A 14,935-nucleotide genomic window follows, 5' to 3' on the forward strand; every position below is an offset into this window, starting at 1 on the left:
TGGAAAAATGTTTTCAAGGTTCATTGATGTTGTAGCATGTATCAGTACTTCATTCCGTTTTATGGCTGAATAAAATTCTGTTGTATGACCATGCCACATTTTGCTTATCCAAATGGATATTTGGTTTGATGGACATTTGGGTTGTTTCCAGTTTTTGGCTATTATGGATAATACTGCTGTGAACATTCATGGACACATTTTTTTTGTAGACGTAAGTTTTCATTTCTCTTATGTATATACCTAGGAGCAGAATTAAATTAAAATCATAAATTAAAAATAAATACATTCAAAATAATAATCCCATTTTGCAACAATACATACAAATAGTACGCGTTAAGCATCTATGACAGGTAGCTAGAATGAAGATAAAAGGGCATAAATAAATAAAACAAAAGAGGGGCTGTTATGAGAGGTTCGGGGATTCGATCGGAGACGTAAAAGACACTTTCCACTCCAAACAAATGGACTGAAGGTATATTTTATTATATAGAGGATAGTAAAGGTGACAGTCTGCAAACAGATCCAAATAGGTCAAATATTAAGAGGGAAAAAACATCAGCCCGACTGGAAAGGGAAAACACCCACATCGGCTGAAGAGAAATGACACAAATCAACCAGAAGGAGAAACACCAGGTTAACCGAAAAGAGAACACATCAAATCAATTACTTCATATCAAATCAATTACTTCATATCAAATCAATTACTTACAACATCCACGCCCCACTGCCGGGAGAGCTCTGTCAATCGACGCGGCTGGGCAAGGATCACACGTCCTGGGCAAGGTGTCCCTTCCACAGGTGGAACTCTCACCGGGTCTCAGTTTCCAGCAGTTTTTATACCATCAGTAATTTTCAGAGTAAGCAATTACAGAGTTTGCAGAGCAAGCATTTAGTGTTCCAATGTACAAAATGGTTATCAGTGGCATACGTGCACCGAGCCCCCTGGCTAACATCCCGGCCCAGTAGTTGTGTACGTGCATTGTTCTCTTTGGTTATCGTCCCAGCCCGGCACAGATGGCCAGTCCATCCCGTGCTACGACGCTCCAAGAGCCTTGAAATGTTACAACTTGCAACTCCCTCCGTGAGAGAAAGGCCAGTTCCCGGGAAAAGGCCAGTTCCCACCACACAGAAAGCAGCTTTTATATTTCTTTTTGTGCTGGTGGCTGTAGGTCAATGGAGCGGCCAAACATGGCTGTACTCATGTCAAGACAGGGGCTTTGCCATGAAAACGTGCCATGAACTGAAGAATATGATTAATTCAACCTCTGCACCTGAAGTCCAAAAAAAAAAAAAAAGGAAAAATAGAGCACCTTTTCATTGAAAGTACAATAAAATTGAACTTTCCCAATCCCCAAACTTGTCACAGGGAGCATTAGGGCTTCTTGAATAGTTCTAGAAAAAGCCATAGATCTCATGATAATCTCCAAAATTCCTTAAATTTATTATTATCAAAGGATTTTTTCATGATTATAAAAATAGTACATTTCCATTGTGGAGAATTGGAAAAATCAGAAAAATACATGCAAGAAAATGATATCTATAATGATTCTACCTTCTATATAACTACAGATAGTGTTTTAGTCTCTAATTTGGTATTTAGTCACTGATTTGTATTTTTTTGTGCAGTCTTATCGTTTTGTGTCTTTGTTTAAAATAATGCTATGTGGATGAAAGAATGCTAAAAGATATTTTAAAGAGTAGTCATAGCACATGAAGCCTAATGTATTAGCAATGTCATAGCTTTCTAGAAATCAACCAAAACTAAAATTCCCCTTTTTCTCTTTAAATTGTATTACAGGAAGAAGCTGCGAAGATCCTGCTGGCTGAATTCAACCTGGGCTGTGATGTACAACACACTGAACATGTGTATAGGGTTTACGTCACGACCTTCCTGGGTTTTGGGGGCAACTTTGCCCGGCAGCGCTATGAAGACCTTGTGCTGAATGAAACTCTTAACAAAAACAGGTACATTTGACATAGGAATCTGTGTTTCTGAAATAGTGTGTCATCAGGGTGCAGATATCAGGAAGAAATATTTACATCCTACTAAGATAGATACAACCTGACTTCTTCCTCCTTCCTGACCATGCCTGCCATTGGGGTAATATCTCTTAGAGACTCTCTCTTAGTAGGCCCACTTGATCTGGGTTAGGGTGCATCTTTGTTATCAAGACTCACAAAAAAAATCAGCTTATTGTGGCGACCTCTTGCCATGTCCCACCTCGGATGGTATACAGGATAAGTAAGATTGAGTCACTGATTTTAAATGTACGGTGTCATGTGGCTCCTAGCAATTCCTTCTACATGGAAGCGCTCAAGACATGTTTGCTGAATTACAGTGGAGTTGTATTTTAGGTGGAGTTAGGTTTCATGGTGTGCATAAAAGATAAAAAGCATGTGTAGTCAAAATTAACCTTTAAATTGTTCTCTCGTTAAGTCCAGAACAGCTAGTTTTTCCTCCAGCATGGACAGATTGGTGGTTCTTCATTTGAGTACCAGAGGAAGTACTTAGGGCATAATGTACAAACAGTTGTGGGGGTTTTTTAGTATTTAAAATGATTTTATCATTATACACATTGAAAGAAAGCATAATAGACAGCAGAGTTCTTTAACACCATAACATTATTTACCCCCATTTGTTTAGCTAGAAACACTAGTTTGACAAGGTACTGGTATATCCCATTTGTAATAATTTCTCTACAGCAATTGTCTTATATTGGGAGCATGTTAAAGAAAATACTGTTTCATAAGTCTTTTGTTTTTGTAAGTCTCAACTGCTGAGAGTTCAGGGTGCTTTGGGAGAATCCTGTTATCCCAGATGACTGATGAATGCATTAAAATCAAGCAGTGTGTTTGTATTCTGAAAATACTCTTAAATCCATACAAATGCTGCTTGGGTTGTGGAGCTCAGATCACTCCTGCTGGCACAGTGACATCTGAGGAACAGTTATTCTGAAAGTTTCACACTTTGTTTTGTTCCTTCTTCATTAGCCATTGTGCTTCCTTTTCCATTTTCTTCCTTGATTGTTCTGCTGCTCTTTTTTCTCTGTCTGCTGTTCTCTGCTGTCTCAGAACTTGCCAGGCTGCACCATCTTCTTCCCATGCATTGGTGTTTTCTCACCATGTATCTAAGTCACCGGATTCAGTAGATTATTCATCTTGTGTAGCTGCTAATCTACTAGAGAAACCTCTGCTTCCTAGGAGGTCAAAACTTCATGGTTCTCTCTTCTTAAGAACAATTTTCTGCATTTTCCTTATAGTTGGTGTCACATCCTTAAAATAGGTTCCAGTTGTCCAAAGCATTTTGTTGTGTTGCCACATTCCCATTCCCTCCTTTAGTCTTTACACTTGTGGCTGCATTTTCATTCTAGGAAGTGTACTCTTCAACATCTATCTGTTGAGGAACTGATGAATAATTAGCTGCAATTGGCAAAGTTATTTGGTCTCCACTTAATTTCCGTCCTTGGCCAGATCTGCATATTAATCTCTTTAGGTATGAGAATACTGTTGCTGGGCAAGTACAGACTTTAGCCAGGACTGTGTGATGGCCGTGGTGGGAATCAAACCCTGCCCCTGCCCTTCCCACTCAGAGCCAGGCATGTGCTCTGTCACTATTGCCAGCCATTGCCACTGCACCACTGCCATGGTCCCCTCCTCAGGAAGCTCCTCCGGCCCTTCCCACTGTGCCTCCTACCAGTTGTTTTTTCAAACATTAGAACTACACTCAGATGGTGAGATTTTGGACTTTTAAGAGGCAAGTGGGAATGAAGACCTGATGGAGAATAGCAGATTCCCATCTCCAATTTCACCATATACTGGGAAATATACTGTTGACTAAAAGGTTGAACAAAATTGATCACTGCCATATTTGTCCTTTTTTCTTTTTTTTCTTTTTTTTTTTTTTTGCTAAATTGAATTTGCTTAAGTTAAATGTTTATGTGATGCTACTACATGGTGATACTCCATCCTTGTTTCTAGGGATGTTGTGTAAAACAATAACTAGATACCTGTGACACACATTCTTAGACCAGGTTTCTAAACTAGGCGTTTCTTAGAGTAGGTTGAGTCAGTAGTGATGTGTTTTGTTTGTTTTTGTCGTTGTAACAGGTTGCTGGGCCAGAAGACAGGTCTGAGTCCCGACAATCCATTTCTGGATCCCTGCCTGCCTGTGGGCCTCACAGATGTGGTGGAGAGGAACAGCCAGGTGCTGCATGTCCGAGGAAAAGGAGACTGGGCGACTTGTGGGGCAATGCTGAGCCCCCTGCTGGCTCGCTCCAACACCAGCCAGGCCTCACTGAATGGCATCTACCAATCGCCAATTGACTTCAACAACAGCGAGTTCTATGGTTTCTCTGAATTTTTTTACTGTACAGAGGATGTGTTGCGCATTGGTGGCCGCTACCATGGGCCAACATTTGCCAAGGCTGCTCAGGTAAATTATTAATGATAAAGATGACTCTTGCTAGTGGCAGCCACTTATTGGATGCCTAACTTGTGCCAGGCACTGTGCAAAGAGCTCTGCATGTGTGATCTCACATTATGCTTCACAGGAGACCTATGAGCCCCCATTTTATGGATGAGGAAGTAGACTTAGAGAAGTTAAGGAACCTGCTGTGCCATGCTACTTTCTAATTAATTATGCGTGGGTTTCCATGGGTGTCCTATCACCCGAATTATCACGCAGGTCTAAAATTGTTGTGGTGGCTAATGGTTTCTCCTCTAACTTCCCAATAGTCTTGTTGAATGTTTGTGGCCAGAAAGTGTCATCTCCAGAGATTTTTCCCCTTATTGGGTGTTCCCAGTTATAATGTGCTGTTGGCGATGATGTCACACAGATGGGCAAGTCCACCTTCATCTTCTTGGTTTGAGCTATTAAGAAGCCAGAGAGGTAGAGGTCACTAAGAATATTAGAAAGATGTTGTGAAAGCAGTGATGGTAGAAGTATCATTTAAATTTAAAATGCAGAAGAAGTAAAATTCACTTTGAGTATATATAGGACTTAAGCATCTATAGGCTCAAATCATTAGTTACCTGAACAGGTAAAAGTTTTAGCTAGCTTTCCATAATTCTTGCTTTAATTTAGATTCTTCTCTTTGAATTTTTCTCTCTCTCTCTGACTGTCTCTCTCTCTTTTTTTTCTCTTTGTGAGGAAGATCAGCCCTGAGCTAACATCCATGCCAATCCTCCTCTTTTTGCTGAGGAAGACCGGCCCTGAGCTAACATCTATTGCCAATCCTCCTCCTTTTTTTTCCCCTTTTTCTCCCCAAAGCCCCAGTAGATAGTTGTATGTCACAGTTGCATATCCTTCTAGTTGCTGTATGTGGGATGCTGCCTCAGCATGGCCGGACAAGTGGTGCGTCGGTGCGCGCCCAGGATCCGAACCCGGGCCGCCAGTAGCAGAGCGCGCGCTCTTAACCGCTAAGCCACGGGGCCGGCCCCCTCTGACTGTCTCTTTTATCAGAGAAACTTATGGGAAGAATTTGTTCTCTCCTATATTTTTTATTCTTTCCTTTCTGCTTTCTTACAACTTACTAGGGTTCTCTTGGTGTAAGACTTCCAACAGAATAATATCTACAGTATGTGTACCATTCTGTTCTCTAAAGGCAGTCCCTAAGAAATATTGAGGAAAACCTGGTTTGTATTTGTTCTTTCCTCTCCAGCCTCCAGGAAAACACTCATGTTCCCTTTGCTTTCCAGTGTCCAGGGCTCCCTGACTATTCATGGCCTGACCCTTTCTCTCATTTTAAAACTTCTTCAGATTCTATTCCCTTGAACACCAAAGGGCTCAAATATTGTTGCACAAGTTGCTAGTGGCTTAATATGTTTTCTTTCCCAGGTAAAAGTGATGCTTTTATTCCCTTACTTTTTTAGTTTGACTCAAATATCATCTTCTCAGTGACACCTTCCCTGGCCACCCTATCCAAAATTGCAGGCTTCTCCAATATTACCTATTTCCCTTTACTGCTTTATTTTTCCCATGAATTTATGTCATCTAACACACTCTATATATGTGTGTATGTATGTATGTGTATATGTATATATATTTGGTTATTGTCCATCTCCCACCACTAGAATGTAGGCTTTATGGAAAATGAAGAAATTTTTGTCTGTTTTATTCACTGCTGGATCCCCCTGGCACATAAAATAGCACCTGGCACATAGTAGACATTCAGGAAATGTTAGTTTACTGAACAAACCAAAGGGGATGAATCCTTTGGTGAGACTTACAACACAGAGGCAGGCCAGTGATAGATTTTTGACCATTTTGTTCCACTTGCTTTTCTGTTCCATTGTGTCAGTCCCGTGTGTGGTAGAATGAAGCTCTCTTTGGCTTTTGATTTTGCTACACTTGGTCCTAACCTACCCGTCTCTGAAACCTAAGAGGCTCAGGAGCCACGTCAGGCAGGCTTTATACTGGACGTGGAGGCAATAGGATTAAAAAGGAGTATTCCCAGGCCACTCAATTCACCCAGCAGCCTGAGTTCTGGGACTTGGGTTTCACAGGACCTGGCACTGTCTTCAGTAAACAAATATGCCATTTCTGTTTTCCTTTGTCAACTAGTAGCCCACAGGTAACTTTAGAAAAATGGAACAGCTATGACTGTGGGGGAAGGTATAGAGTTTGCCTCCAATTTCATATTGCACCATTTCTCTGTGGTTGTTCTAGGATTACTGTGGCATGGCTTGGTCAGTACTCACTCAGAGATTCAAGAATGGCCTCTTTTCATCACATGCAGATGAGCACCGACTCAAGTAAGTAACTTCCTTTTCCCCCTTAGATGTGTCCTTAAAATGTAGACAGCAGATTATAATGAAGGAGAGAGAGCAAGCAATAGTACAGATTAGATTTTATGCTGAAGGAGAATTTTATTATTTCAGATTTTGATTTTCTGAGGGATGGGGGCCCAAATAGTGAGCCTATTTTAGCAAAGCCAAGGGAAACCAGTGGTTACCAAAGAGTTCTCTCCAAGTGGTTGAAATCGAAAGTGGTGGTCTTTTTTTCAACTTTTTATTAAAATATCAAACGTGCAGAAAAGTAGAAAGAACAGTAACATAAACTCTCACGTAACTATCACCCAGCTTCTACAAATATCAATATTTTGCCAGTTTGATTCATTGGTCCTCCTATTTTGTAAACGTTTTAGTTTAAAAAAATTTTGAACATAAACAAAAATAGAACAATATAATGAGCTCCTGTGTACCTATCACCCAGCTTCTCTGCTGTTATCAACTCCTGGCCAACCTTGTTTCATCTTTTCCCTCCCTACTACTCCCCTCTTAACACAATCGGGTTATTTTGAAGCGAATCCCAGACATCATGTAATTTCATTTGTAGCTATTTCAGCATGATCTCTGAAGATAAAGACTCTTAAAAAGCAAAAGGAAAGAAAAACAGTCACAATATCATTATTGCATAATGGTGTTCTTCAAGGTTGTGGTAAACATTAAGATCAAGTAGGCTCAGATTTGGCTCCACCTAGAGGTGAGGAAGGTGAAGCGGGGAGAGACAGGTCTTTTTTGATCCGGTGGGAGTACACAGAAAGCATTAGAATCCTTTTTTTCTTTAAAAAATTTAATAATTTATTTTTTGTCACACAGATATCAGTGTTTTAAATCAGCTTGGATGTACCAAGTCCTTCATGAAGGATTCCACTTTCCCTATGACTATCCAAACCTGCAGACAGCCCAGCTGGTATATGACCGAGAGGTTCAGTGGACGCTGGGAGCCATTCTGTATAAAACACGATTCTTACCACTCAGGTAAAGCGGACTGACCAAGCTGGCATCTTGGGCTCAGGGGATGTTAGTTGGTGCCTCAGAATAGGTTTTTTAAGTGACAGCCCCCCCCACCCCCCAAACACCCAAACTCCCGTTATTACTGACATGTGAACTACTACTACTACTAACCAGGGACGTTGAAACAGAAAGAAGGTTGAGAATTATTAGTATGGAATCTGTTCTTCAGCTTTGCAATTTCAGGAATTCAGTTTTATTTGTTTATCCACAACAAATCAGTTTTTAGGATTGAGCTCTTACTAACCATTTTCAAGATATTGACTGATAAACTGAAATGTCACTCTTAAGTTACTCTGGAAAACATACCTGACTAGAGAACTGGGGTAGGTTGTTTCTACAGAGCAGTCGTTCCTAACAGGTAGAGTCACTCTAGAGACGGCATCCTTGCCTTGGACGGCTTTTTGGTGGGCCAAAATTAGAACAAAGGACACAAGATGCTTTTAGCGGGATGTTTTCATCAAGCTGTGGTAGCCTGATGTCTTGCTCTTATGGACCATAAGATACTTGGGATAATTTTTAGGTACTGTCTCTCCTGGATTATTTCAGATAAACTAAGAAGAGTTCTTAATGTTTGATGCCTGTTTCTCTAAACTCAATACTGTCAGAAGCCAGGCAGGTGATAGAAGTGAGAGAAGGGAACTGGAGAGTATGTGCCCCAAAGGAAGGGCTGATTACTGTCATACAGAAGTGCTGTCCTAGCATCTGCCAGTTCTCATTTGTAAGAGAAGCCAGAAATCCATATTTTATAAGCAATCTTTGAGTTTGGAGATTCACATTTTTAAAAAACACTGCAGGTCGAACAAAACGAAAATGGATCTGGTATCTGGACCATCAGAGAGGGGCTTCTGTTCTAGATAGGACACCACTGCACTTTGGTTTACATGGCTCTTAATTTTTTTCCAGATTATAATACAATTGATCAGGTGACAGCTTTCTTTAGATATATCCTAAATCCTCAGGAAGCACAGCAACTTTTTTTAAGATTTAGATATACATTACTCTGATTTTTTGATTGAATTTCTGGTACTATTCTCATTAGTACCATATTTACAGACTCTATAGGCCAGAGTGGAAGGGGGTCGCTGTTAAGACTTATGTTGCAGATGATCAGTCCTGTCTTACTGTTCGTTTTTTTGGCTTCTGATTTTGTGCCCAGATTCTGAAGGGTATAGGCATGTGGCTCCCTTGGTAGGCCGTGGAAAGAAAGGTACAGGAGGAAACACATGGCAGCCCGGGGCCTGAGGGTGTTCTTCAGCTGTGCTTGCTCTGTGGAGCTATCATCATAGCATGTTTGCATGGATGGAATAATTAGGATAACACGACTGGGCCTTTAAAATTAGCATGAATGTTTCTCTCTGAAACTGACATTTCTTTCCTCCTTCAAACTCTTCCTAGGGATCTACGGCAGGAAGGTGTCCGACAGGCCCATGGTAGCTGGTTCCGTCTCTCCTTTGTCTACAACCACTATCTCTTCTTCGCCTGCATCCTGGTGGTGCTACTGGCCATCATCCTGTACCTTTTGCGGCTACGCCGAATTCACCACCGACAAACTCGAGCTTCAGCTCCATTGGACATGCTGTGGATCGAAGAGGTGGTGCCCATGATGGGGGTACAGGTGGGCCCGTGAGGCCAGACAAGGACTAGGCAAGCTCGAGTACTCCAGAGTCGCAGCTCATCGAATTCCACCACTTTCTTGTACTGGCCTCAGATGCTGCTTTGCCTAACTATGTGGATATTTGGCCCTGGAATTTCTACTTTAATTCCTTCTCAATGTCCAGGTCCTCTTCTCTGAGAGAAGCTGTAATTTAGTCTGTGAAGAATTAAATAATGAGAGATTGGTGCTAACAAAGGGGACCAACCTTAGTCCAATTGAAGCATGCTTCTCCTTTATCTGAGAGGTCTGGTGTCTTCCTGGGATCTAGACTTTTCTCTCCTTGCTAAAGCATCAAGTTTGGCATTGGGCACATTGGAAGCCTGGTTAAAACCAAACTTACAGCATCTGATACAAAGCTGAAGACATTCTAGCAAGTGCAGCAGCCGCTTCTTTCTCTGTAACAGAGAGATCATTTATGTGGAGATCCACAGCCTTTAATAGGAATCTCAAATCTTTGCAGTTCAGTGGAACAGATGAATTTCCAGGCAACCAAAATAACACAACTTCCTTGCTTACTTGACAAAGAAGCCATTTTGAGTGTGGTCCAAGATCCCTGATGTTAGCTTGTGATTTTAATAGGTTAGAACCTCTTCTAAATTAATGGTCCATTGAAGATTTTGACATTATCTTATCTGATGCCTGGTATAACCAGGATAGAAAATTTTTCCATGTCTATGTGCCTCACAGGCTATTTGGGCATTAATTTTACTTTTTGAGCCTTAAGTGTGCTTGTAGGATGGAGAAACTGTAATGGGGATTGGAGACCTGAATTTGTCTAGTTTCAGGTCACTATCCTCTAGGCCTATTTTTATGAGCCCTTAGGCAGGAAGATTCAAAAAGAGTTCCTTTATTTCACTGCCAAGATCAATATGTAGTTTTGGAAAGGATGTATTTGAGTTGTTTTTTAAGAAGGGAAGAATAATATCAGGAGAGTGGGCAAAGGCAATAAAATCCAAGCTCTTATTTATCAATGTTTTTCTGAGAAATATAAATTTTCTCAATTTTATGTCTGAAAAAAAAAACCAAATTCTAAACTTGGGAATAAATAGATAAATCTGTTAATAAGCCACCTGGCACCTTTCAGAACCTTTGTTAAGAGATTGCTCAGTTAAACAGCATTTCCATTAATGAGGAGAGAGGAAAAGCCATAATAATGACATTTTCCTCTACTACCCTTCAGGAGCTTTGCTTCTCCTCTACATTTAGCCTTTAAATTGCATGAGGATTTCTTTTTCATCAACTCCTGCCTTCCCCCATGGAGTCTTCTTTATACTTTACCCTTTCCTATATGTAGCCTTGAATGTCCTGCCCAAGCAAATGCTCCCAGGGTTGAAGTAGCTTTCTTTTCTTTTATGTCACCTTTGATTTCTAGAATTAGATGAGTAGGGAAAAAGGTCCCTGACTTTAAAGGAAAAAAAAAAGTGGAATTCTTAAAAAATAAATCTCATACTGGGGGTGGAAAGGAATGAAATGCTTCACAAAACAGAGAAAAGGAAGTCAAGATCCTCCTAAAAATAAACTGAGAGGAAAATAAGTATACTGATGTTTGGTTGGTAGGTGAAAAGATGGCAAGTCTTGAACTGTTTTCAAGTTAGATAAAAATGGATCTAGCAAAGAGTCTTATAGTTTTCTTTGGAAATATTTTTTTACTTTTCATTAGGGCTCATGTCACAGCAATTTCCTTTAGTTTTTAAGACTTCTAAATTGCCTTTTCTTTGACTTCTTATTGTCTTTGTCACTGTGAGTGAGCCCTCGACTTTATGAATGCTGCTTTTAAATAATGTCAAAGTGTGTTTTTGCTAGCCATTGCTTACTCAGGTAACTCTTTTCCCTTCACCTGGGTTTCCAAATACTATTTTTGGTTTTCTTGTGAGATCTAGTCAAAAGCTACCTGATTGGCTAACAGTGATCACATTCGTGTGCTCAAAATGAAGTTGAAGTGGAAAGGAGGTAGTGTATAGTCCAGTTTGAAAGCTCTTATTAGTAAAATTATTCTTCATCCTGGTTATAATAATAGCTACTATTTGTTAAGCACTTATTATGTACTAGACACTCTGTTAAGAACTGTATGTATATTATTTAATCATTATGACAGCCTTTCAGATTGATGTTATGTGTTCTTTTTATAGTTGAGAAACTCAGGATACCTATGTTTATCACTTTTTTCAATATAAATGTATTATTCTTTATTATAGTCTTTGAGTTTTTGTTTAGTGTGTTATATCCTGTTTATTATTTTAATATTATAGGATCTAGGCTTGTCTTTATTACATGAATAAGATTTTTCAGAGTTCCATGGTATAAAAGTCAGAAGGAAAAATTTTTATCATACCCCTCAGAAAAACTGAATATTTGCTCTTGGTATTGGTTCCTGTGCTTTTTCCAATGCTCCCAATTAATAGATTTTAAATGAAATGTCATTAGCTAGAACAGAAGCCATTTATTCCTTGCTGAGAGCCAATTACTTAAATATATTGCTTTCTCATAATGAAATACTCTTGCTTATAGAATCAGACAGTCTGTCTTGCCTTTAACCCGTTTTTAGCCCTCAGTTTTTAAAGATTTTTTAAAGATTTCTGTTTACATTTCTGCACTTTGAGTGGTTTCCCCTATGAAGATAATTATGGTTTCATAAAATTCACATTCCGCTGGTTCCTTTGAATCTTACCAGCTAGTCTTCTTGCAAGGATAACAGCAACCATGAACCTGAACTGTTCTAGTACTTTTGTTATTACTGAGACAGGTCACAAATGTCAAAGTCAGAGTCAGTGGCTTATAGGAGTGATGTTTTATTAGTCCTATGTTGGCACAACCCATCACTTTTGTCTGAAATTTTTGTCACTAGAACGTAATGAAAATATGTGTAATACCTAATTATATGGCATTACGTTCACTTAAGTTGCAGTAAACTCTAAGCCAAATTATACCGTCTTTCTCTCTGTGCCTGAGCTCCTTGATTTTCCTTGGTCTAGGAAATTTTCGTTTTCCTTTTTTTTTTTTTTTGTGAGGAAGTTTGGCCCTGAGCTAACATCTGTTGCCAATCTTCCTCTTTTTGCTTGAGGAAGATTGTCGCTGAGCTAACATCTGTGCCAGTCTTCCTCTATTTTGTATATGGGATGCCGCCCCATCATGGCTTGATGAGCAGTGTATAGGTCCACACCCAGGATCCGAACCTGCGAACCCTGGGCCACCAAAGCGGAGCGCATGAACTTAACAACTATGCCACCGGGCCGGCCCCATGGTCTAGGAAATTTTAATCACTTTCTACCAACCTTGTGTTTATTCCTCTAACGTCATCCAAAGTATTCTGCCTCTCCCCTCCTCAGCCTAAGAGCTTCCTTTAACTTCAAAGGCCTTAGGCAGTGATTATTGAAATGTGGTTGAATGAAAGTCTGCCATGCACTTGTGAAGCTAGTCTTTTTAGGCATTAACATTTATTATCACACCCATATTTACATTTTTGAAATAAATAATTTACATTTCTCACTGGTGTTATCTAAATAGATGCCCCTCCTCATCACCCCTATTCTCATAGTTTTGTGTTTTGCTTTTTGTCAGGAGTGAAAGTCAATGGGTGGTATGATTTAGGGGAAAGAACACTGGACTTACCAACAGCAGACTTGGATTCTAGTCTTGGCTTTGTCATTATATAGCTCTGGTATGCCAGGCAAGTCGCTTGCCTTCTCTGGTTCATTTCCCATCTATAAAACAAGGTGGCTAATAAAAAAAGACAAAATCGTCCCATTTGCAACAACATGGATGGGCCTGGAGCGTATTATGTTAAGTGAAATAAGCCAGAAAGAGAAAGACAAACACTGTATGATCTCACTCATATGTGGAATATAAACCAACACATGGACAGAGAAAACTGGACTGTGGTTACCCGGGAAGTGGGGGTGGGGGGTGGGCACAAGGGGTGAAGGGAGTCATATATGGGGTGATGGACAAACAAAAATGTACAACCCAAAATTTCACAATGTTAGAAACCATTAAAATATCAATAAAAATCAAAAAAAAAAAAACAAGGTGGCTAGACAAGATGATCTGAGGCCAGTCCCAAAGGGAGAATCACTAGCCTAAGGACGTAAAGGCAGGAAAAAAGATAGAAAAGTGATATAGTTTCAGGAAGAGGATTTTGGCCTCTGGTTTAGAAGACCAGGCTGCCCAAAAGACCCAGCAGTCACCTCCTGCTTTATCCATAGTCCCTGACATTAAGGTCGATGGGAATGGAGTTTATAACAGCCATCATTATACGTAAAGTTCAGAAGTTGAGATTTTTAAAGCTGGGATTTTAGAGGTCTTCTGGTTGACCCACTAGATTTTATGGATGATGAAATGAGGCCCAGAGTGGTAATAATATGTGCAAAGTCACAGTGAGTGGCTTCCTGGATCCAGGTTTCTCTGTTCTCTGTACCACAGACACACACACCACTTTGACAGCTAACAATGAAATGCTCATTGACAGAATCTTCCTGCAAGATTGTGTATTTCAACAGAATCTATTCTTTATAATACAGCTGGCTGCAACTAACCATGCCCAAGCTTTATAACTGCTTCTGATATTCATTTGTGATTGCTTTGCTCACATTTAGGAATAAAATATGAAAGGAATAACTTTGTTAGAAATAGTACCAAGTTTTCACTACATCTATTCTAGCTTCTGTATTTAATATTTTAAAATTTTAGATGTCTCTTTCAAAAATTTGCTTAATTTTGTACAATTTTAATCACAGTATCCAAACAATTCATGTGATGGTTACAATCTAAATTATTTAAGGTATAAATGCCTATTAGATCTACCTCATTAAGGAACTTGGTTGTAATTCTTGGGCAGTTCCCAGACTTCCTTATTGAAACAGAGTGCTGTTTCTTTTTGCCTTTAAACTTCTTTTCAGACTCATTCAGAACTAGTATCTAATTTCCCTTTTTGCTGTGGTGATATAATTTCAATGGGGATTAAGAACTAAGGTAGAAGTAGCAGTGAATGTTTTAAATTCTCCCATATTAGTCTCTTAGGTGATACTAGTTTGAGAGTCCGGCTGCTTTCAGTTCTGCCACTAGGGCCATACGCTTCTGTCAAACTTGAGGATTTTGTTGGTGTTACAAAAAAATTTCTGTTAAAAAGACTAGGACTCTTCTTTTATATTCTAATAGGCTTCCCTTGTATTATTACACAAGTATTTCCCTCTTGCCCTAATATTTCATTATTTTTTAGTTTGTCAGTACCGTTATTACAGGGACAGAGGAGGAATAAAAACTCCATTGATCATTTTGTCTCTCTGAAAGTCTGAGCAATAAGGAGATCCTTTTATTTGTAAAATTGAATCATTACTCATACTATAAGGGCTTTCTACTTTTAAAATGTATTCAATCATTGCTTTCCATTTTTTATAAAAGCCAAAGTTGAAGAAAATTTGTGACTCACAGGATGTTTATAGCCACGCATGCCTGATTTCAGGCAAGCCTGAAGACACGTCTGCTCCT

General features: G+C 39.5%; 1 protein-coding gene and 1 pseudogene across 3 annotated transcripts in view; one reads left to right on the forward strand and one right to left on the reverse strand.

Moving 5' to 3' along the window:
- Positions 1-12,428, forward strand: part of ENTPD7 (ectonucleoside triphosphate diphosphohydrolase 7) — a 39,439-nt gene extending 27,011 nt beyond the window's left edge. For 2 of the 3 annotated variants that reach the window (XM_058543734.1, XM_058543735.1), the window contains exons 9-13: positions 1,799-1,965; positions 4,108-4,432; positions 6,668-6,753; positions 7,600-7,761; positions 9,193-12,427. In XM_058543734.1, coding sequence (XP_058399717.1) covers positions 1,799-1,965; positions 4,108-4,432; positions 6,668-6,753; positions 7,600-7,761; positions 9,193-9,424 — 972 coding nt within the window. In that variant the 3' untranslated portion in view covers positions 9,425-12,427. Of the gene's footprint in view, positions 1-1,798; positions 1,966-4,107; positions 4,433-6,667; positions 6,754-7,599; positions 7,762-9,192 lie in introns of all 3 variants that reach the window. The other variant, XM_058543737.1, reaches the window with a different exon arrangement.
- Positions 2,895-3,866, reverse strand: LOC131406864 (receptor-binding cancer antigen expressed on SiSo cells-like; annotated as a pseudogene).
- Positions 12,429-14,935: the final 2,507 nt, after the last annotated feature.

This window comes from Diceros bicornis, chromosome 6 (assembly GCF_020826845.1).
Source record: "Diceros bicornis minor isolate mBicDic1 chromosome 6, mDicBic1.mat.cur, whole genome shotgun sequence".
NCBI classification, from domain to species: Eukaryota; Metazoa; Chordata; class Mammalia; order Perissodactyla; family Rhinocerotidae; genus Diceros; species Diceros bicornis.